At 38.6% G+C, this 22,951-nt stretch overlaps 1 protein-coding gene across 1 annotated transcript in view; it reads right to left on the minus strand.

The window, feature by feature from the left end:
• ITGA8 (integrin subunit alpha 8) overlaps window positions 1-22,951 on the minus strand; it is a 173,171-nt gene that overhangs the window by 137,871 nt on the left and 12,349 nt on the right. Inside the window, exons 3-6 of the mRNA XM_032349497.1 lie at window positions 13,113-13,213; window positions 10,161-10,284; window positions 4,032-4,093; window positions 2,370-2,415 (exon numbers count right to left, since the gene is read on the minus strand). Coding sequence (XP_032205388.1) covers window positions 2,370-2,415; window positions 4,032-4,093; window positions 10,161-10,284; window positions 13,113-13,213 — 333 coding nt within the window. The remainder of the gene's footprint in view (window positions 1-2,369; window positions 2,416-4,031; window positions 4,094-10,160; window positions 10,285-13,112; window positions 13,214-22,951) is intronic.

Raw genomic sequence — 22,951 nt, forward strand, 5'->3', positions numbered from 1 at the left:
TGACAGTGTTAGCAAGTTCTGTAGTGAGTGTTAGCAGCACCACCACGCTGCAAGGTGGCGTGTTTATGCTGGGGGTCTTGGGAGGAAATGGCACCTGTCAGCTCCTTTCTTTCTGGAGAAGTTCCCTAATTGTCTCTGCTCCATCAGTGCACACTCTGAGTTTAGTAGCCAACTCTCCTTCCCGTGGATCCCAGTTACTTTACAAACCACAGCTTCTATGCTGTATCTCCCCAGGGGCTGTTTATTGTGCTATCTCTTTAGAGAGGGACTCAGTTTCCTCTTGCCTGGTTCGTTCTCTCGGAGCCGAGTTCATTGATTTTTAAAGTTCCAGGTTTTAAGTCCCATTGGTTATAAGAACCCATGAAAGGCAGTCCCTCTGGTTTTCAAAGCCAATATCATAGGGATTTGTCATCCCCCTGAGGAATCCCTGACATGATAGCCTATTTCCCTCCCTTCTCTGGCCCTGCAGTGTCCTTCCCTCCCAAGGACAGCCCGGGGGTCTGGTTAGCTCCCTACCACATCTCCGCCCTACCTCCCTTCTTCAGTATGGTCTCTTCTCTACAGTTAGTTATAGCATTTGTTCTGCCAATCTTGGGGCTGTTTTCTGGGCTATTGACACTGATGGGAGTGTTTTCTAGTTGTATCTGTGGGACAAGGGGAGCTTAGGGTCCTCCTACTCCAGCATCTTTTTCAGACTCCCAATATTTATACTCTTCCATTGGCTTTTTAATATGATCTGGTGTCTACCATTTTAAAAGAAAAACTTTACTCAACTATTCACCTCTCTCATAGCCTACTCTATCTTTATCCTTAATGTTACAGCCAAAATTCAGCGAATATTCTCCATCACTTCTCTGTAGGCATCCCACCCACACCCATGGCTTTACTTGTTACCAATACACAAGTGATGGAGGTTTGTATTTTAGCCTAGATGTCTTCTCAGACCTGAAGCCCGTATATCTAAACACTAATGTGAAAAGCCTTGTATATCTCAAACATTTTCATATTCAACAAAACCAAAAGCAAACTCATAGTCTTCCGTCTCCATTCCACTCCAAATTTGTTCTCATCTCAGTGAACGGGACCCACGTATACCCACACAAATGCAAAAGTCAGAAAGTTATGCTGGGCATCCTCCCCTCCCCTCCCTACCCTCACCCTCACATACCCAACCCATTAGCTAGGTGGCCCGTTTTCCTTCCAAAGCATCTCTCTAATTTCTCCTCCTATTCAATCTGTACTATTAACTTTTCTAAGTAGCAAGTGTCTTTAACTAAACCTTATAGTTAGTTTACCTTATAAACTTATAACAGACTTATCACTTTATAATGGCTTTGGAGATACCTCACTTTGGCCAACTCTAATCCATTTTCCACATAGTGGCCAGAGTGATCTTTTCAAAACACAGATCTGATCATAGCATTCCATGCTTAAAACTCTCCAACCATTTCCCATTATTCTCAAGACAAGCAACAATGTAGCTACGGCCATCTATTTAAACTCCTGCAATCTACCAGGGACTTCTTATTGTTTTCAGGATAAAGACAAAGTTGATTATATTGGCCTGCAAGCCCTTCATGGCCAAGGGTCCTGCTCCATACCTCTCAGCAGCTCCTCCCCGATCTCCTGACTCTGGTCACCCTGGCTTCCCTTCCTCTCACCTGACTGTTCAATTTCAGATCATAGAACCTTCCCATATAGTCCCTTCTCTCTTTGCTAGTTACCTCCTAGCAAAGTTCAGATCTCCCTTCAGGGTTGCTTGCTTTCAAGTTAGTTGACCTTAGGGTAGCTGCTGGCCTATGTAACACCTTTCTAAGAATTAGGAGGCATCGGCCTGTACAGGCTGATGCTGTCCTGCACCTAGCTCGAGGCTCCCTAAGCAGAGCACAGGTTGTAATTTCAGTCACAGAGGACAAAACATCTGCAAGGGCCGTCCTAGGAGAAGCTTTCTCCACTCTTAACGGCTCCATCATGACATACCTGTCCTTCACGGCAAGGACCATGTGCAGAGTGTCTTGTACTTGGCACGAGTGCTGGACGAATGCCCCCACCTTCCCCCACGTATAAACCTTGTGAGGATAGGAACAATGTCTGTCTTTACTCATCACCGTATCCCCAGCATCTGGCACAAACCCTGGCACAGCCTCTGTAAATACTTGGTGAATTAATGAATTAAGCTGCAGCAGTATCTTAAAATATCATTTATATAACAATGTTCAAGGGGAAATGATAGCTCAATCATTTGGGCAATTATGAACATGGATAAAACAAATGAATATAATAAAAGGTTAACATTGGATTGTTCCTTGTACCTCATCTCTATGTTAGTAACAACAAATGGGCATTTCTTCTCTGCTAGTGGGACGTACCTTGCCAATAAAAGCTTCCTGGTCCTCCTACTATGAGGTCTCCATTCTACAAAACAGAAACAGCAATGATTAGAAAAAGAAAACAGACTTTTTAAAAAAAATTAACATATAACATATTATTTGGTTCAGGGGTACAGGTCTGTGATTCGTCTGTCTTACACAATTCACAGTGAAGCACTCACCATATCACTATGCTCGGTGATGTCCATCACCCAGCCATCCCATCCCTCCAGACTTTTTTTTTTTTAAGTGATAAATCATTGTGAATAGGCATTGCTCTAACAATTTGTTATACATAAAAAAGCAATTTTTAAATGAGGCCCTTCTATCAGAGGCATGCAGCTCATTTTATTTCCTATTCTTGCTTTCCACTATTTAGTGTGTTAACCTATTAAATAATTTTCATTGGACTCCATTAGCTAAGTTGAATTCTCTTCCTTGAGGATATATAAATTCAGTGCTCTGGCACTGCCTCAGATAAGCAAAATATATACAAGTTTAATGCTGTGTAATTTAGCAGACATGATCTTTTGAGCTTTTGCCACAAAAAGAAAATTTGGGTTCTATTTATCTCAAGGCAACAGTAATGCTTATTTTATCCATACATCTCTATCCAGCCCCCTCGCTCCCTCTCAGGAGAGAAAGTAAAAACTCCAGATTAGCAAATACAAATTTTTCCTTCTCTTTAAAACCCCATCTTCCAAGCTCTCCAACCTTAACTTTCAGTGGAAGGGAAAAAAGGACAATGATAAAAAAGGCAATGAACTTGGTATGCGAAATAATTTTTTCTATACTATTTCCATAACGATGAAATCCTTGTCCCCTCTTGTCTTACTAGGCATCTCTGTTTTTAATTTTGTGAAAGGATGTGTGAATTTTGACACTAATGTTAAATCTCATCAGTGAATTATAGCTACGAGATAAAGCGATTTATTGATTCTTGTGATTTTTTTTTTTTTTTTTTGAAGCACATTTCTCTCACGGAGTTTTTGAGATTTTTTCATTTAAAATGACTATCACACACACAAAAATAAAATGACTATCACAAGAGATGGAAAGAAAGACTGTTGCTTTTCCTCATATGTATTTCTGTGCTATTTTAATAGTTTGTCATCTGCATAGATTAATGAAAATAAAGAGCAAACAAAAATATTTGAAGAAGTTGCCCAAACAGGCCAGATATATACCTTAAAGGTTCTTTTGGTGGTGGTGGTTTATGGGGAGTGGGGATGAGAGTGAGAGACAGAAGGCACCCCCCCAAAAAAAAGAACCCACAAAAACAAACAAACAAAAAAAACACAACCGAGAGAGTCAATTATCATATGGTTTCACTTATGTGTGGAGCATAACAAATAGCATGGAGGACATGGGGACTTAGAGTGGAGAAGGGAGTTGGGGGAAATTGGAAGCGGAGGTGAACCATGAGAGACTATGGACTCTGAAAAACAATCTGAGGGTTTTGAAGGGACGGGGGGTGGGAGGTTGGGGTACCAGGTGGTGGGTATTATAGAGGGCACGGATTGCATGGAGCACGGGGTGTGGTGCAAAAATAATGAATACTGTTATGCTGCAAAAAAAAAAAAAAAAAAAAAAAAAAAAAAAAACACAACCAAACGAACAGATAAAACAAATATTAGAAGCTACAAGACCAAAGGCATTCACCTTATAAAAATCCAGACTAAATCCTGCTTGGCAGTAACCCTGGCCTTCTGGATCAGCATTACCTAGAGTGATCAAAACAAAGGATTGTTATAAAATCATCATTTCCAAGATATATTTTAATAACCAATTCAGGATATTCTGTTGTTTTCTCTATAGACTTCTAAATTTAAAATGACCAATATATGTTTTGTATTTAAAAAAATTCAATCTGAGTGAGTTCTGAAATATATTTCCAGTTATTTTCTTGTCCTAAATGTCATTGAGATCCTGTAGTAAGATCACTAGGAATAACGTCCCTTGGAGCCATGATATTTGGGTTTTACAACTCATGTTTGTTTGAAGAAATAAACTCTCCTCCTCTCAGCTATGTTCTGCATTGCCCAAGTGGCAGTAGTGTTTTTCCGAGCTGCCTGTGTGTTCTGTGGGAAGCCACACATGTCATTCCTAAGGAAATCCCTTGAGAAAAAGAGAGGTAAACATGGGCACCTGGGCAGATGCTTTCTGCTGAGGACACCAAAAGGATTCCAATTTTAATGATTATCAAAAGGAAATTCATTTGAAATTATTCTTTTTTTTTAAGATTTTATTTATTTATTTAACAGACAGAGATCACAAGTAGGCAGAGAGGCAGGCAGAGAGAGAGGAGGAAGCAGGCTCCCCGCTGAGCAGAGAGCCCGATGTGGGGCTTGATCCCAGGACCCTGAGATTATGACCTGAGCTGAAGGCAGAGGCTTTAAACCACTGAGCCACGCAGGTGCCCCTGAAATTATTCTATTAGCATGAGTTAGGTACATTTGGAAATTGTATTTTTGGTCACAACAAATTACATGGGTGCATTGGAATATCAGTGTTCTCAAAAGAGAAAGCCCTCTAGTAATGGCTTATTTTGCACTCTATCCAATATAATTCACTAACTGAATATCCAATAGGTCTTTATCATACTGTTTTTAAGATTATGAGCAGATCAACCAGTGGATTCACAGGAGATTGTTAGAAAGTTTCTAGGACATTAGGATCAGGAATTTAGTACTGTCTACAGCTTTTAAAATTTTATTTTATCTTATTTATTATTTGACACAGAGGGAGAGAGAGAGGCAGAGCATAAGCAGGGGGAGCAGGAGTGGGAGAAGCAGACTCCCGGCTAAGCAGGGAGCCTGATGCAGGGCTCAATCCCAGGACCCTGGGATCATGACCTGAGCTGAAAGCAGACACTTAACCCACTGAGCCACCCAGGTGCCCCCAGTCTACAACTTCTAAAGTGCTTAGCATAAAATCAAAATGTAGTTCAGTTGAGGAGGCATCTCAATCATTATGTAGCTTGGTATGAACATGCAAATAATTACTCCTTTTTTATCAAGGATATTCCTGAATGGAAACTAAAGTAAGAGCAGGAAAGGAAGTGGACCTCATAGGAAAAATGTATAGACTAGGTGTGCCTGTTTCAGAAGATTTTTGATAGATCTGGCCTTTCTAGCTTTTTCTAGAAGGTCTTCTGTTTTTTTCTTTCCGTGGTTAGTCCTTGGATAATTTTAGCATTGTCATCATCCATTCTTCTCCAGATGCTCCCTGTATATTATAATACACTGTTCTATCGAATACACACTATTTTTTTATAATACCTGTTTTTAATTCTAACGTCCATTAATATCTTGTGGGGTTTTTTAAAAGCTAAAGTTTTTTTTCCCCAGCTTTATTCAGGTATACTTAATATACAAAAAAACCTGTATATTTTAGTATGTGCATTTTGATGAATTTGGACATAGGCATACATCCATGAAACCATCATCAAAATCAAAGTAACAAGGATTTCTATCACCTACAAAAAAATTCTTGTGTCCCCTTGTTTGTTTTTTTTGGGTAAAAATATTTTAACATGAGATTTACCCTCTGCAATTTTTAAGTGCACAACATCTTACACTGTATTTTTATGAAATTTCTTCCATATTTTAAACTATATTTTATGGTTCATAGTACTAATGCTACAAAGTTCCCTAAAGTTTCATCTGTATAACTTCTGATGTCTGGGTACCAATTTTCTGGAAGTTCATGTGTGTAAATATTTCTATATGAATACCTGATATATGATTCTGTAAACACATATGTGTAATCTTGAGTATATTTGAAAATATATTAACCTCTTTAGAAATCCATTTTAAAAGCAAGTCTTTCTTTCATTTTTAATATTGTAAATTATTCAAAAAGGAAGAAATATGACCATTTTGGGAAATTATTTTCTTCAAAACAGGAAACTGAAAAAATTAAGAGAAAATACTCATTTCTTTATGAAACTCATGGAGAAATAACCAACTCCAAATGTTTATTTGAAGCGGTGGTTAGAAGAGAATGTGAGGTGATTTTTTTTTTTGTAGAGTTGTCATTCATGAGACCTAAAAGAATCTATCTTCCTGGAACTTTGGAGCATCTGTAAACCTTACAATTATGTCCCAGAATGAACTGAGGAATCCAGGGAATCGTGCTGATCACTCACTACTGTTTGTTGGAAGACCGCATGTAAATAATCCTCCCCTGAATTATGAATGATCCTAAGAGCTGTAGGCCTGTCATGAATATGAATGGGCAGATTAGTTCCCATATTACTTAACCGACCAGTGGGGTATGTTTGTGGTATGGAATGAACATGAGAGAGTTCTTTAAATTCTCTTTTGAAAATAATATTCCTGATGTTCCTTCTGTGATATTGACCATATGCTCCTGAACAAGCTGGCTTTGTGTTAATGAACTGTGAACTCCCAGGGGAAGGACAGGAAGTCCGCTCCTTGAGTGAATTTAAGGAGGAAGAAGTATTTGTAGTAAGAGAGTGACCACGAGGAATATGAAAACTATAGCTGTGTACTAGAGTTGAAAGAATTTTTGGCGATTTATTTAGCTATTCTGCAATTCCACATAACCTCCATATTTACCTTCGTCAAGTTGTTCTTTTATTTAGGAAAATAAACAGTAAGTAAATTGGCATCATCATGTGCCCGTGTCACCCAAGACATAGGACGGCTACAATTATTATTTTCAGAGAAAGGCTCAGACTCATATCTAAGTGCCATGTACTCTGTTTTGACTTGAGTGCAGAACAAGAGGCAGTGACAAGTTATATAAACAATTACCCCCCATGCTGGTTGAAGAGTATGATAGATCCCCAAGGCAAGAAGATTGTGAAAATGAAAGACGGACCCATCACTGCAGCTTTATAGTTTACTGTGCTAGGGAAGCCTTTGTAGCAAAGTCATGAAAATGTGATATGAACAGGACTGGTGAAACACATTCTGTGTTAAATCTCAGCTCTACTATTAGTTTTCTAAGTAAATCCAGGACTTTATTTCTCTCTCTTCCTGACTTTTTAGCGAAATAGAAATGGCCTCACACTGAACCAAGGAACACAGCACCGTAAGTGGGACATGACTCAAAATATGCCTTTGTTGGCTGTTGCCTGTGCCTGGGAAGTTTCCTCTTGCCCTCTCCAACAGCCATTTGCCTAGAGAGCCCTTCCTGTGGTCCGGTCTTGAAAAGCTCCTCTCCTTACCCAGGCAGGCCATGTCACTCCCAACTCGCTTGCCTTATTGTATTTTTTCTTTACAGCACTTTTCGCTATCTGATGTTTTATTTATTCTTTAAAAAACATTATTTTCATTGATATATAATAGACATATAACATATTATTATTTCAAGGTATATAACATCATGATTTGCTGTATGTATATACTACAAAATGATCACTACAGTAAGTCCAGTTAACACCCATCACTATAGATCATTATAAAATTTTTCCTCATAATGAGAACTTTTAAGATCCCCTCTCTTAGCAACTTTCAAATATACAATACAGTATTTTTTTTTAAGATTTTATTTATTTATTTGACACAGAGAGAGATCACAAGTAGGCAGAGCGGCAGGCAGAGAGAGGGGGGGAGCAGGCTCCCTGATGTGGGGCTCGATCCTAGGACCCGAGATCATGACCTGAGCTGAAGGCAGAGGCTTTAACCCACTGAGTCACCCAGGAGCCCCTACAGTATAGTATTCTTAATTATAGTTATCCTGCTGGACTTTACAGCTCTTGCACGTCTTTGTCTTATAACTGGACATTTGTACCCTTTGACTACCTTCACCACTTTGACCCATATCCCCACCCCTCACCTTGAGCAACGACCAATCTGTTCTCTGTATCTATGATTTTGGAGTTTTTTTGGGGGGGGGGTTCTTTTGTTAAGTTTTGTATACAAGTGGTATTTTTCTTTGGTATTTGTCTTTCTCTGGCTGACTTATTTCACTTAGCATAATGCCTTCAAGGTCCATCCATGTTGTCACAAATGGCAGAATTTCCTTTTTCTTATGGTTAAATAACATTCCATTGTACATAATGTACAATGTCTTCATTACCCATTTGTCCTCCGAATGTGCCTAGATTGTTTCCATGTCTTGCCTGATCTGTGCAATGTTGCTGTGACCAGGGAGGGGCAGATATCTTTTTCAGATACTGATTTCATTTCCTTTGGATCTATACCCAGATGTAGAACTGTTGGATCTGAACACTTACATGTTTGTTGTCTGTTTCCCCCAGTAGGATGTAAGTTTCTTAAAGTTTGGGTTTTATTTTCTCTTGTTCTGTGCTTTATGCCCCAAACATAGAATAATTAGTGTTCACTGTGTTGAACAGATACATAACCGAGTCTCATTATCAACAAGGAACCTCTGTTTTAAAGCTGCTTAAAATAAAACCTTAATTTCACAGATTATTCATTCAGTGACATTTGTCATAATGTGAGGAAGTGGCTAATTTATTTCAATATTTTTAAACAGAAGTCATAATCTTCTCTTTGCCAAAATCCTCCCCCAAAACCATCTGAGTTAGCTATTTCACTGTAATCTTCAGATTAAATTTCAGCGGTTTATTAACCCTCTGATATCACTGGTCCATTCTTTAACTTCATTGTTTTATTTCTGATATGTGTTCATTACTGTGCCAAAATTAATCATGAATCTAAAAAAACAGCCACACAAAATGGTGAAATTTTACTCACAGTTTTGGAAATCTAATTTGGGATTAGGTTGTTAAAAAATCAATTCCCTGAAGTCAGTTACCAGAATGTTCCTTCTAATGACATTTCTTTCCTCAGTGTGGTTTTGCGAACTATCAAGAATACAAATGAAAAATCCATTGGTTGCTTTCCGATGAATCCTGATGATGGACATAACAAATAGAAAACTGGAAGAATTCACAAAAGGGACTGAGTACATCAACCAATTGGAAATGCTGTCCCAAGTCCATGGGTGCTCCCTCAAGAAATGATTAAATAGCAGTGCCCCAAAGATGGCGCTCACAGGCTTACTTCTGTGGATGCTTCGCTGGAAGACCTCTAGACTGGGCAGATGAGACTTACACTCTAAGTCTTACACTCTAAGTGTACAGTCTTTTTAAAAAATGGAGATTAAACACCTAAAGGAGAGACATGTATCATGCAGATAACGGAGCACACAACTGCCAAAGAAAGCAACAGCCGTCAAGAACACAGGCTGTGGGATGCCTGGGAGGTTCCATCGGGTAAGCATCCAACTCTTGATTTTGGCTCAGGCCATGATCTCAAGGTTGTGAGATCAAGCCCCATGATGGGCTCTGTGCAGGGTGTGGAGTCTGACTAAGGTTCTCTCTGCCTCTCCCTCTGCCCTCCCTTCCACTCGTGTTCTCTCTTCCTCTGAAGAAGAAGAAAAAGAAGAAGAAGAAGAAGAAGAACACCACCACCACAACACAGGCTGGACAGACAGATGTCAGAGCGCCCCCGGTTCCCAGCACACTAGCTAGCTAAGACCACTCCCGCCATTGAAAAGTGAAGTGGGTGGTCAGCATTCTTCAGATCACAGTGTGAGTTTTGAATAGCAACTGAGAGTTTAAGGCCTAACAATTCTACTGCAAAATAACTAAATGATATTTTCTACAACATGGAGGAGAATCAACAGAATTCTGGGTCTTGTCCCCATGTCACAACAAGGCTTTGCAAAAGATGTCCATAATCTTTAACCCATCTCTTTTTCCTCATCAGTGGTGTTCTGACTTTGCCTGAACCATCTACCACAGAAGAGCTCTTGAGCTAAATTACAGTTTCAAGGAATAAAATCACTTACTGTTGCGACAAGGAGAGTATTCTGCATATGCACTGAAGTTCTGGATTGCTACATAGCAAGTGCCAACTGGATCCTTTTCTGGTGTTGGTTTAAGAGTTCTCCAGTGATACAAAGGAGCGCAGGCCTGTGACACATCAAAGACAATATTTTCTTGACATTGTTTCCTCATACTATGATAGGATTTAGTTGGTTGACTAAGGTACTTAAATTCATGACAAACTATGTTAAATTAGGGAGTGAATTCTTTGGCTTCTGGCATGCTGGTAAGTACCTCAGTAGTCAGAGTTAATGAAACTTCCAAAGCCAGTTTTTTACCATTAACACACCATAGAATTAGAACAAATTAAACAGATAGAAAGGAATGAGTTTTCCCTTACAGGATTTTAAGTTAAATAAGTGTCATCTGGTGAAAGTAATTATTTCCTAATGGCAAAGAACTCAGATTTCTTTTCCTTTAAAAAAAAAAAATTGGACCTACCTAGAATGAAATGATCATTGAAACAGTGAATAAATCAGTGTGATGTCTTAAAATGAGGATAGTTAATTTCTTTGTCTAGTTGTTGTGTTAAGAAATTATTTTCAAATCACAGGAGGCAGAGAAATCCACAAACTTCTGTTTTGTGGATTTTTGTGGATTTCCCTGGTTTATCGCTCACGGTATATCCTACAACGTTTTAAATAATGACTTTCATTTGGACACCCTTACCATAGTGTGCTTGACTTTATTTTTCATTTAATGAAAAATTCATCCACAACAAAACAAAAATTAATTTATTTCGCAACAAAACAAAAATTAATTTAAACAACAGTAAAAAACAAAACAAAACAAAAACACGATTCTTGCATAAAATACACTGGTCACTTCTCCAGAAGCTTGGATTCTAACAAAAGCATGGTATTTGCAAGGATATCAAATAGGAAAGAGAATACATGAAATCTTCTTTAATCAAATTAAACAATATTAATTTTGTTATGAATGAGAGAGGCAATAAAATAATTGTGTAGAAAACATAGGCATCTTTTTTTACCTGTTTTGCTAGCTTGAATCCTGATTATTCAAGTGTTCATTATCCTAAGGACACAGAATTGCAGATTCCTAGAATACAGAACCCCTAGTCTACCTCCTAATTTGATGGTATCACTCCTAATACAATGCCACAAAAATGAAGGCAGACACTAATTTTAAAGTCTTTTCAAGATTCTAAACATGTCCTTGATAATGGGCTCAACATGTAACTACTTTCAGTAAAAAATAACTTATAGTCTCAAGTAAGATGTGTGTTTCCACTACTTGAGTTTTCTGGCATCATGAGGTGTTGGCCAATACCTAAAAACCATGTATCTCATCCATTTCCCTATCTTAGGTCCCTCTTGTTAAACTGACAAGTTATATGGTTAATATGTTTAACGTAAAGTTCCCACAGCAAAAAGCAGGAATGTGGGCAGAGCAGGCATTCACCTGTGCCTGTGCCTCTGGCAGTCTGCCAACAGACCTCACCTGCCAGCTTCCCACGGCACACTTAAATGCCGGGAAACTTCTTCCCAGTACTTGCCTGCTGTCAGCTCTAGCAAGTTACCCTTTTTATATCTGTTCAGTTTCACACTGATGTGAAACATACTGACGAGATGAATTTGGCCTGTGACCCAAACTTTAAACATACACCCAGGACACCTGGATATTCAAAAGGATACTTCAGCATTTTGAAGTTCTAGTAATTATCACATAGGGTAGAATTGACTTCTTTACCCTGCTAAACTTCCGTGCTCAAAGGAAAAAAATTAACTTGAAATATACTTAATATTATCTTATCTCCTTTCATGTAATTTTGAAAATGCAATCATGCCCCTGAATTAACCATTTTTCTTATGAGCATGGCATATGATTTCATTTTTAGTGATTCTGAGGGCTTCTACAAGTATTGGATAAATGCACAAAATGTACAGTACCTAAAAGATTTTTTTAAACCCCAAGTTGTTATTGGATAGAATTAGCTTTCCAAAGCAATTCCCATGTCATACACCACCAAAGGATAAAAAAAAAAAAAATTGTTTAACCAACTCTAGAATGTGAAAACCATATCAGTGCAGATACAATCCAAACAGAGACCATACTGTAAATTCTGAATTTGTAACGGGAGAGGGCTATCTGTATTTTATACATTACCTGTTTATATCAAAATGTCCTTGGGGGGTTAATCACAGACCAAATAAAGCAAGGCCTTTCCTTGAGATACTTATTAAATCGTAATTCAGGCAGATTTAAACAAATCTTAAAAGCAAAGTTATTGCTTTATTGTTGTAAGGAAATGAAAGCCAATGGTTTAAAAAATTCTCCTGACAAGAAAATTTCCAGATCAGCCTAATGCGGTCTTTTGTTTCTCAACAACTTAGACATGTATCATTACTTGAAATAATAAGAGAATAGAATTATAAGGTCATAGCATTTTGAAGTTGAATCATATCTAATTGGGAGTGAGATTATTTGTTTTAAAAAGTATTAATGTATTCAGAGAACCACATAGTAGTTATATTTTTAAACAGAATTTTCCTTTAATTTTAAAAATGATCAATGATGCCACAGTAAATAAACTTTTAAAGAATCCCGATGGCAGTGCTATTTCTCTGGTCAATTTGTAATCAGCCCTTTAAATCAATATTAAGCAATAAAATATTTGCCTCCTTAATGCTTAGCTTTTATTTTTCTATCTTCCTTATTTGTTTTTGAAATATTCAAAAATATCTCACAGATATGGAAAACAGGCTTTATCTCCTTTAAATTTAAACGCTAAAGTAGATTCTCTAATTTTAAGCACTAACTTTATTTTTAGAACACTGATAAATTTATCATTAAAAATATGGCATGTCCTTACATGAAAGTATTTTTGTAAGTATGAGCCTTAAAACATTTCAGAATACATATTATCCCAAAGCATCCGCATGAATCATACTCACCACAACTTCCCCTTTGTGAGCTTTCACTGTTGCTCCGAACCACTGATTCGATTTAAATTCTATAGGTTCCTTGGTTCCATTAACTCTGATCTTTCTGTTGTCTGACAGGGACGACATGGAATTGTTAATAATTCGTAAAATGTGGCAGCCAGATCTAATATGTAAAAATGAATGCGTCCATTAAAAATACTTGAAAAACAATCTTCATACATGGAAGGGATAGTTCCAACCAAGACTTTTCATTTAGAAAAATACCAAATGAAAATGCATATTTGAACATGACATTTCATAACATTTCATAACTTACAAGATGCATTTTTTTTTTACAACGTATGTTTTCACAGATAACTGTATTGTAAACTTGATGTGGACTTGCTAGTCTTGAATCTACAGGTTTGTCATTGGTTTATAAAAGATTGAAGGCCAGATATTTATAACTCCCTAAGGAATTCCAAATCTTTTCCAATAGGGAAACACATAGGAATCTCCAAGATCAGAAAAGCACAAGTTTCTTGGCATGAGTTAGCAGGAATGATTGTGAAGGACTCCAAGGTCTTGGTTTTTAACTGAGTAACATGTTTCCATGCAGCCACAGAAAATAACACCTCAACGCAGTTCATATACACTTTGCAGATGTCACAATGAGGGGGCCATCTGGGTAGAAACTCAACTCAATTATAGCACACTTCAGGTCTTAATAAAAAGCAGATATCTCTTCTTTCACTCTTGATTCCCAGTCAGTGTATGTCCCACGTGGTTCTAACCACATGGTTTTAACTGGAGCTTCGTCAGTAATAGCTAATGAATTTCAAAAGACATTTGTACCAAGGCATTTATTTGTATGTATTTCCTTTGGTATGCATTTCATTTTTCTTCCTTGACTCTGTAATAAATGCATTACAAAATGAACTTTTAAATCCTATTAAGTGAGGCCAAAATATACATGTAATTAACATTAAATTGAGTTTACATATGATTACAGACTTTTACAAATTATATGCACTCAATCTTAATCTAAAATTTACATTTTACATGTTAGTAGAAAATCATGAATTTCCTTCTTAAAAACCTTCTTAAAAACACTTTTGTTGCTTCTGAGCATTAAGAAAAAAAAAAAAAAGTTCTGTAAATCCTTACTCAAAATGCACACAACTAGCAAAGAACTGGAGAATCTTACAGATTACAGCATAAACGTAACAATATAAACATTTCTATAGGCACTTTGGAAGACTGTAGAATTCGGAGACAACCTTGTCACCATTAATTGAGTGATTGGGGACAATTCTTTTAATCTTCAGGGTTTTGATTTTTTCTGTAAAATGAGGCCACGAATACCTTCCCTCTTTCCTCTTTTACAGGTGATCAAAGTCATAACGATCACATGTGATAAACCAAACTGAAAGTGCTTTCTTTATAAGCTGAGGAGCTGTACACTACAGAAATCATGTGGCCATATAACTGAAAGTCCAAACCCTTTACAAATATCTCTTAGGTTAAGTTTCCAGATTTCTACGTAAGAGATATTTGTAAAGGGTTTAAGTCCAAGAACTGGAAAGGACCTCACACATACACACACATATATGTTATTTATTGTTGGTGATTTTTGGTACTCAGCAATGAAATTAGTAACAGCTCTCAAGATTGTCGGTGTGGTTTTGATTGATTACAGGGAAAAAGTACAACACAGTGACTTTGAAATTTCCAATATGCTAAAAAGCCATGAAAAGACCAGCACCTCTAAAATTTCAAATACCCTTAAAGGAGATCCCGAAACGACTTTCTGGGAAAAGATAAAAGGCACTTTTAAATTGACCTTGTTTTGCTAGAGAAAATGATGTGACTTGGCCTTTGTGACTCCGGAGGCATCTTTTCCGCTGTTCTGAGGTAGTAACTGGATTAAAAGTGTCAACTGTGGGTTATCATCCAGCAACAAATTTCTTCTGGACCAAGAATACAATGAATGGACTTCACTAATTCCACTAATTCCACACCCAATCCAAGGACTACGAGGGAGACTTCTACTGTCCTCGGTCTGCATTTACAGAGCTGAGCTTCAATCTTGATCTGTCATGCATTCATTGATCTTCGAAGTGGACAAACCACCTTTTCAAAATTCTGCATTATTATTCTGTAAATTCTCTAACTTTAAATCTAATATCATAATTTCCTAAAATTTCAAATGAGCGAAATATACTTGGGCTTGACTATGGAAGTGAACTTTCCCAATTTCCCACCTTCCTTTTCTGAGCAAGATTCTTCCATGCCAAACACCCCAACACAAAGCTCCATGCTATCTGTTGCACCGTGGTGCTCAAGAAACCTCTGGTGCAAGGACAATGTGTTTGATTTGATTTCATCTGATCTTTACTGACAACAACCTCCAGGCAATATCTGTAAACAGCAAGATTTCTGTCCTGTGGAGCCCTCTTCTCTACGGCAGAGAGCTGAAACCTTGGAATGTCCATTTCCCATTCTTACAAGTAAGACTCTGGTTGAATGAGATGCTCGCAAGAGGTCTGGGAAGAGAAAATGGAAAGCCATTGTGTTCTTGTGGCGATTGTGGGCACACATGCACATCAGTGATGACAGATATGATGTTCTTCGTGCAGCTCTCAAGCATCCCTTGATAGATAGGCAGATGGATAGATAGATGGATAGATTCAGCTCATTCTTGTTTTAAAGATTCTATTTATTTATTTCATTTTTTAAAAAAGATTTTATTTATTTATTTTACAGACAGAGATCACAAGTAGGCAGAGAGGCAGGCAGAGAGAAAGGGGGAAGCAGGCTCCCCGCTGAGCAGAGAGCCCGATGCGGGGCTTGATCCCACGACCCTGAGATCATGACCCAAGCCGAAGGCAGAGGCTTAACCCACTGAGCCACCCAGGTGCTCCTCTATTTATTTATTTTAGAGAGAGATCGAGCATGCATGAACCAGGGGAGGAGCAAAAGCAGAGGGAGAGCGAAAATCCCAAGCAGACTTCTCGGGGAGTGTGGAGCCCGATGAGGGGCTCAATTTCATGATGCTGTGAACATGACCTGAGCCACAATCAAAAGTCAGACACTTAACCGACTGATCCCCGAGGCGCTCCTGGCTCATTCATTTTAATTCTTGCTCAGCATTGTATCCTACTCAATCTCTATTTTAATTATCCATTCTACCTACATGTGAACATTTGGGTTTTTTTCCATTTTTCTACTACATCCTTATATCCTTCACCACCCACACATGTGGAAGAATGTCTCTCTGGCACCAGAGTAGAGATGACATTGCTGGGTCACACAGAGTCACCATATCTGCTTTCTCGGCCGTACCAGAGTAGCTACAATTCCCATGCTCTCTAGCAGTGCACGAAAGAGGGGCCGGCAGCTTTCATCCCTGTAGGTGTCTAAGTTTTTGCCCATCCAGATGACGGGTACCCCTTTGGTTTTTGACTTCTTCGGCATTTCCCTGATTATTAGCAAGGTGATCATCTTTTTTCTACCTATGACCCACACACCTATTTCTTCTGTGAATTTCCAATCCATATCTTTGTTCATTCTCTTGTTTGGTGATTAGTTTTACTGATTTCTAAGAATTCAGCACATATTCTGGGTATTGATTCTTCCCCGCACATGTATGTTGCAAATATCTTCCCCTGATTTTTGCTTGTTTTTTAACTTTGTTTAAGGAGTTGTTGTCCATCTGGAGTTTTTTTTTTAACACGTGTCCCAGATATCTTACTTATTTTCAGTATGAAAGTCCAGTTGTCCCAACACCAGTTATTGAACTATCCATCTTTATTCTTGGAGAGTTGTAATTCCACCTCTGCAGTGATTAACTCCTGACATGATCTGGCCCCTGCCTGCTTTTCCAGCATCAACTCCTCCAACTGCCCAGGCTCGTTAAGCTGCTGACACATTGATTTTCTGTTCCTTGGACATGCTCAGCTTTTGCCGGCTTCTCATTGTACTTACTATTCCTGCTGGCACAGTTTTTCACATGGTTGAGCACTATCTGAGATGATCTTATTTGTTGGCTTGCATGCTTACTGTCTGTCTCCTTCAGAATATATGTAAATCTCATGAGCAGAGGCACGAATTCTCTGCTTCTTTGTATTTTCCACTTTTAGGATGGTGCCTGGCACATAGTATGCCCTACATAAGTGTTTGTTGAATGAATGACCAAGCCTCCATCTGTTTACTTGGAAGTCTGTCTAGGTTATCGGTTAGTATGTTCTCATTTTCATGTCAGATATGATCTGGGGCCCCCTGGCTGGCTCAGTAGATACAGCATGCAACTCTTGATCTCGGGGTTATGAGTTCAAGCCCCATGTTGAGTGTAGAGGTTACTTTAAAAAACAAACAAACAAACAAAAAAAAAAACCTTAAAAAAAAAATATGATCTAGGGGGGAAAAAAACCCTAAAGATAAAATCAAAAGATCTGTAGGCCAGACTGGAAAATTTAGATGGGTGGCAGCAATCAAATTGGTTTGGCTTGTCCCACATTTTTGGGCTTTGAAGCCACCTCTCTTAAATTGGAAGTGTGATCTCTGGGCAATCGGGGTACAAATCCCAGTGGGTGGCAAGCCTACTAACTTTTGGGTTATTTTTCACGGGAATATTCATTTCAGAGTGGGAATGAGGGAGTGTAGAATATGTGCACATATGGGCTCCAAGCAGATTTTTCTAATTGTTTACTTAGTTAAATGGGAGGAATTACAAGAAGTGAAGATAGATCACCATGGGGGGGAGAAGGGAAGAGCTGAAACGGACACAGGTGCAGCAGAACATTCTGGTAAATGGGGGGATTTCTGAAAACTAGGAATAGGAAAGTAGGAAGGTCCCCGACCTCGTGCTGGAACACAGTAAGCTTCCTAATACCTTCAGTCATTACTTTAAGGGCAGGGGCTTGATTCTTAAAGTTGTTGCAGGAGCTGTCCAGACATTTTTAATCAGGAAAAGCATAAAAAGGTATCTTTAAACATTTGTTTGTAATCTTTCCCATAATCAATGTATGCTGTAAAAATTTCATTTAAATTGAAGCTACATATCTGAGAACAAGGATTACTCCTTTGTAAAATTCAAAATATTACAGCTGTGGCAGGAAACACATCCAAGAAAAGAACCTATGTTGATTTTTATGCCCCAGAAAATTAAACTTCTAAAGGTATGATTCCTAATACCCTAAAACCACTATTAAAAACCATTAAAGAGCAGCTCTGTAGGCTTCATACTCTTGATCATCTTAGTGTGAGTTTTCAAGTATTTGAGGAACTGTGAAAAATTCATTTTTCCATGTAATGTTTAAGAAATTGAATTATAATTATAAATTGTAATGGTATTCTTCCCTCCCTCAGTTTTATTGAGATATAATTGTCATATAGCACTGTATAAATTTAAGGTGTACAGCATCATGATTATATATATATATATGTATATATATGTATACATATAATGAAATGATTACAATAATAAGTTAGTAAACACCCATTATTCTCACATATAGATTAAAAAAAGATATTTTGGGGGGGCGCCTGGGTGGCTCAGTGGGTTAAGCCGCTGTCTTCAGCTCAGGTCATGATCCCAGGGTCCTGGGATTGAGCCCCACATTGGGCTCTCTGCTCAGCGGGGAGCCTGCTTCTCCCTCTCTTTGCCTGCCTCTCTGCCTACTTGTGATCTCTGTCTGTTAAATAAATAAATAAAATCTTTTTTTTAAAATTTAAAAAAAGATTTTTTTTCCCCTGATGGTAAGAACTCTTAGGATCTACTCTCTTACCACCTCTCATATATACTATATGGAAGTGTTAGCCATAGTCATCATGGTGTATGTTTTATCCCCAGAACTTGTTTTAGAACTTGTTTTATAACTGTATTATAACTGGAAGTTTGTACCTTTTGACCACCTTCCTCCAATTCCCCCCACCTCTGGTAACCACAAATCTGATCTCTTTGAGTTTTTGTTCTTGTTGTTGCTATTGTTTTCTCTTAGAGTTCACATATAAGTGAGATTATATAACATTTGTCTTTCTCTTCTTATACACTGAGCATAATGCCCTCGAGTTCTGTCCATGTTGTCGCAAATGACAGGGCTTTCTCCTTTTTAATGGTTGAATAATATTTCTGTATACATCTATATGTATATATATACACCACATCTTTATCCATTCATCTGTCGATGGACAGAAGTGTGTTATTCTGATTAAATGAATAGTCTATACATTTATTTATAGACTTATTTGTATCATATATGTATACAAATTATGGAAGCAGCCCAAGTGTCCATCGACAGATGAATGATTGATAAAGGAGATGTGGTGTGTATGTACACACACACACATACACACAGGAATATTATACAGCCATCAAAACATGAAATCTTGTCTTTTGCAATGAAGTGGATGCAGAGATCATGGGGGAAGAAAGGAAAAAATGAAATGGGACAAAACCAGAGAGGGAGACAAACCTCAGGAAACAAACTGAGGGTTGCTGGAGTGTAAGGGATTGGGGGGGTAGTGGGGTGATGGACATTAGGGACAGTATGTGCTACGGTGAATGCTGTGAATTGTGTAAGACTGATGAATCATAGACCTCTACCCCTGAAATAAAAAATAATAAATAAAGTAAGTAAATAAATAAATAAATAATAAATAATGAATCTTTAAAAATTTTTAAAAATAAAAACAAAAAAAACATAAAGGGCCAAAGACTTTTCAAATCAAAATTCTTTCATATATATACACAATGGAATACTATGCAGCCATCAAAAGAAATGAAATCTTGCCATTTGCAACAACATGGATGGAACTAGAGCGTATCATGCTTAGTGAAATAAGTCAAGCAGAGAAAGACAACTACCATATGATCTCCCTGATATGAGGAAGTGGTGATGCAACATGGGGGCTTAAGTGGGTAGGAGAAGAATCAATGAAACAGGATGGGATTGGGAGGGAGACAAACCATAAGTGACTCTTAATCTCACAAAACAAACTGAGGGTTGCTGGGGGGAGGAGGTTTGGGAGAAGGGGGTGGGATTATGGACACTGGGGAGGGTATGTGCTTTGGTGAGTGCTGTGAAGTGTGTAAACCTGGTGATTCACAGACCTGTACCCCTGGGGATAAAAACATATGTTTATAAAAAATAAAAAATTTAAAAAAAAAAGTCAAACAATATAATGTAATGAAACTTGTATGAAGATTTATATAAGGCACTAAGTGTAAGGTCTTTGGAATCCTAATCCCTGGACATAGGAGATATTAAGTTTGGCAAGCCTAACCAACCACTCAGAGTTGAAGGGGCTTTTAGCTCATTCCTCTAGTCTAAAACATTTCTTTTCTGGAAATCATGAAGGTTTTATTTAAAATTATTATTTTCCTATCGCTATTTAAATGTTTGTTTCTATAAATAATGTCATATAGTTTCCCTGATCTGGATGAGAATATAAATTTTCTGGTACAGTTATTTCCACATCTATATTGTCTTACCAAGAATAAAGATCATATTTCCAACTTGACTTTTCAACAACCAATAGTGTCTAGCCAGTGTTCTTCAGACATTTGTTTAATAATAATGCAGATGAGTTTTCTACCTCATATAATATCATTTGAGATGCTTTTCATATGCCAGTTAACTCAGGTCGTACGTAAGGTGTGTTCTAGAAATACATATGGGCTTTTGTTGGTTCGATGTGATTTTTTGGATGAATGTTCTGCTAATTTATCTGATGCAGTTAGGGAAACAAATGTTAATAAATGAGAGACTCATCTCCCTAAGGGGAAATGGTAAGCCACCTCTGGTATTTCAGATTAAAAATAAAACAAAACAAAAACACCCCTAGCATGACATGGAAGTCTAAAAGGCAGAGCGTGTACGGCTGAATTGTACAGAGACATCACCTTTGACCTCATCTGCTCCAACACACTCCACTCTTCTGTGCTGACTAGAACAGTTTTCTCTTTCAGCTCACCCACGGCTGGGATGGACACACATCTCACATACGCACACCCTTGCACACAAACATACACACACACATCCCTCTTCAGCTCTGACCTTTAATGATACCCTCTCTGAACAGCTGTCCCTGAAAACACACAAGTCACCCTCCAGGCAGTGACAGGAGCCCTCCCTCTGCACACCTAAAGCCTTCTTCACACTCTGCTTTTACAGCACTTGTCCCGGTCTACCGCAGCCAGGCACTGATGCTCTCGTCCACTGGACTTGCATTATCACAAGGTCAGAGACTATGTCCGTCTTGTTCACAGGCATCCTTGGCAATCAGTAATGCTGCGCTCCCAAATTCCATTCACTAGTCTGTTCCTGCTGATTCTTCCTTCCAAAGCCCTCTCAAATCCATCCGTTTCTTTCCATACCTGTTGCCATTTCCCTAGCTGGGACCACCATTTCTTTAGCCACAGGTTCTGCAACAGCCTCCTGACTGGTGTCCCCTCCCCCAGGTTTGCCACTTACAGATTCATTCTCTGTCCGGAAGTCAGAGTTGTCACGCTACCCTAACCTCGCTAGTGTCATCCCTTCGTTCCCAAGCACCGTGATTTCCTTTGAGCTCTTTGAATTCCTCAGACTTTCTCTCAGCTCTAGACTTTCTCCCACTTGGAATAATTACCTGGCCTCCAAAGTCTTGGCCATAGTTAAAGCTGGGGGACAGACAAGTCTCAACATAGCTTCTGTGTCACCTTCACATGGGCAGGAACACAGCAGGCTTCTGTTTAGTGCCCAACAATTTATTTGCTTCAAGAAGTAATGAAAACCTCTCAGCATGGGAATCTCAGGAAGCAGATTAAATGACATAAATCTCTTCAATATGACCTCAAAGCAATGCTTTTCAATACAGGATATGATTGGGTTTCAGGATGAAGGCTGTATAAACTTGCCTCCCAATAATGCTTGCAAATGTATTTACACTAACTCCCCTCATATGCTTGCATTCTCCTCGGGATCTCAGCGCTGTTGCCGGAAGATGTAGTAAAAAGGATCCCAACCGTTCATTTAACAAAACGGTTCATTTCTCTGGTTTAAAAAAAAAAAAAAGGCATCACCATTCCCAATGGCACATAAAATAAGCATTTCAGAATTCAAATGTTCTGTGTCTGCAGCGTATCCTCATGGAAGATTAACACTCAGGATGGAACTGTTCTCTGGGAGATCTTAAATCCTATTCCAAATGAGTAGACTCAAGCCATAAGGTGGGCAGAGGCAAAAATTTACTCCTTCCAAAGATAAACTCAGATTATGAATGTGCCCCGTCCCTGCGCACAGCCTGCTCATCAATCCCGTGACGTCACTGCTCAGTTCACACTTTCTCAATCTCCCAACCCTCTCCTACCACCTTCTTGCACTCAGCTGGTAACCTTGCTTCTTATTTCATGGAGAAAATGCAAGACATGAGAAAAGGCCATCTTCCTCCTCCTGTCTCCTGACCCACCAACCTCTCTCACTGGTGCCCTCACTGTGCCGTGTCCTGTCCCTGGGGAAGAGCTGTCCCTGAGCCCCTCCATTTGTGTAAGAGTTGCACACCCCCTTTCCCATCTTCTCAGGACTTTGTTCCTGTAGGTCCCCTTCTTTTTCCGTCACCATTGCTTTCCTCTCAATGGGATGAGCCTAATGGGCTGCAAACACGCTGAAATAGGTTCTCCATGACTACGTTCCTCTGATCCCATGTATAGTAAGAGTTCTTGGTCCTTGCTGTCCCCATCCGTCCTCTCATTTTCTCTCTTGAAAACTCCACTGCAACCATTTCTGTTTGTCAGCAGTACTTTCCCGTGGCCAAGCAAACCTGCCCATTTCCGTCCTCCTTTCACAAGACTTGCCTCAGTGGGTTCATGACTTCTACCTCAATGGCCC

The sequence above is a fragment of the Mustela erminea genome, chromosome 6 (genome assembly GCF_009829155.1).
Source record: "Mustela erminea isolate mMusErm1 chromosome 6, mMusErm1.Pri, whole genome shotgun sequence".
NCBI lineage: Eukaryota > Metazoa > Chordata > Mammalia > Carnivora > Mustelidae > Mustela > Mustela erminea.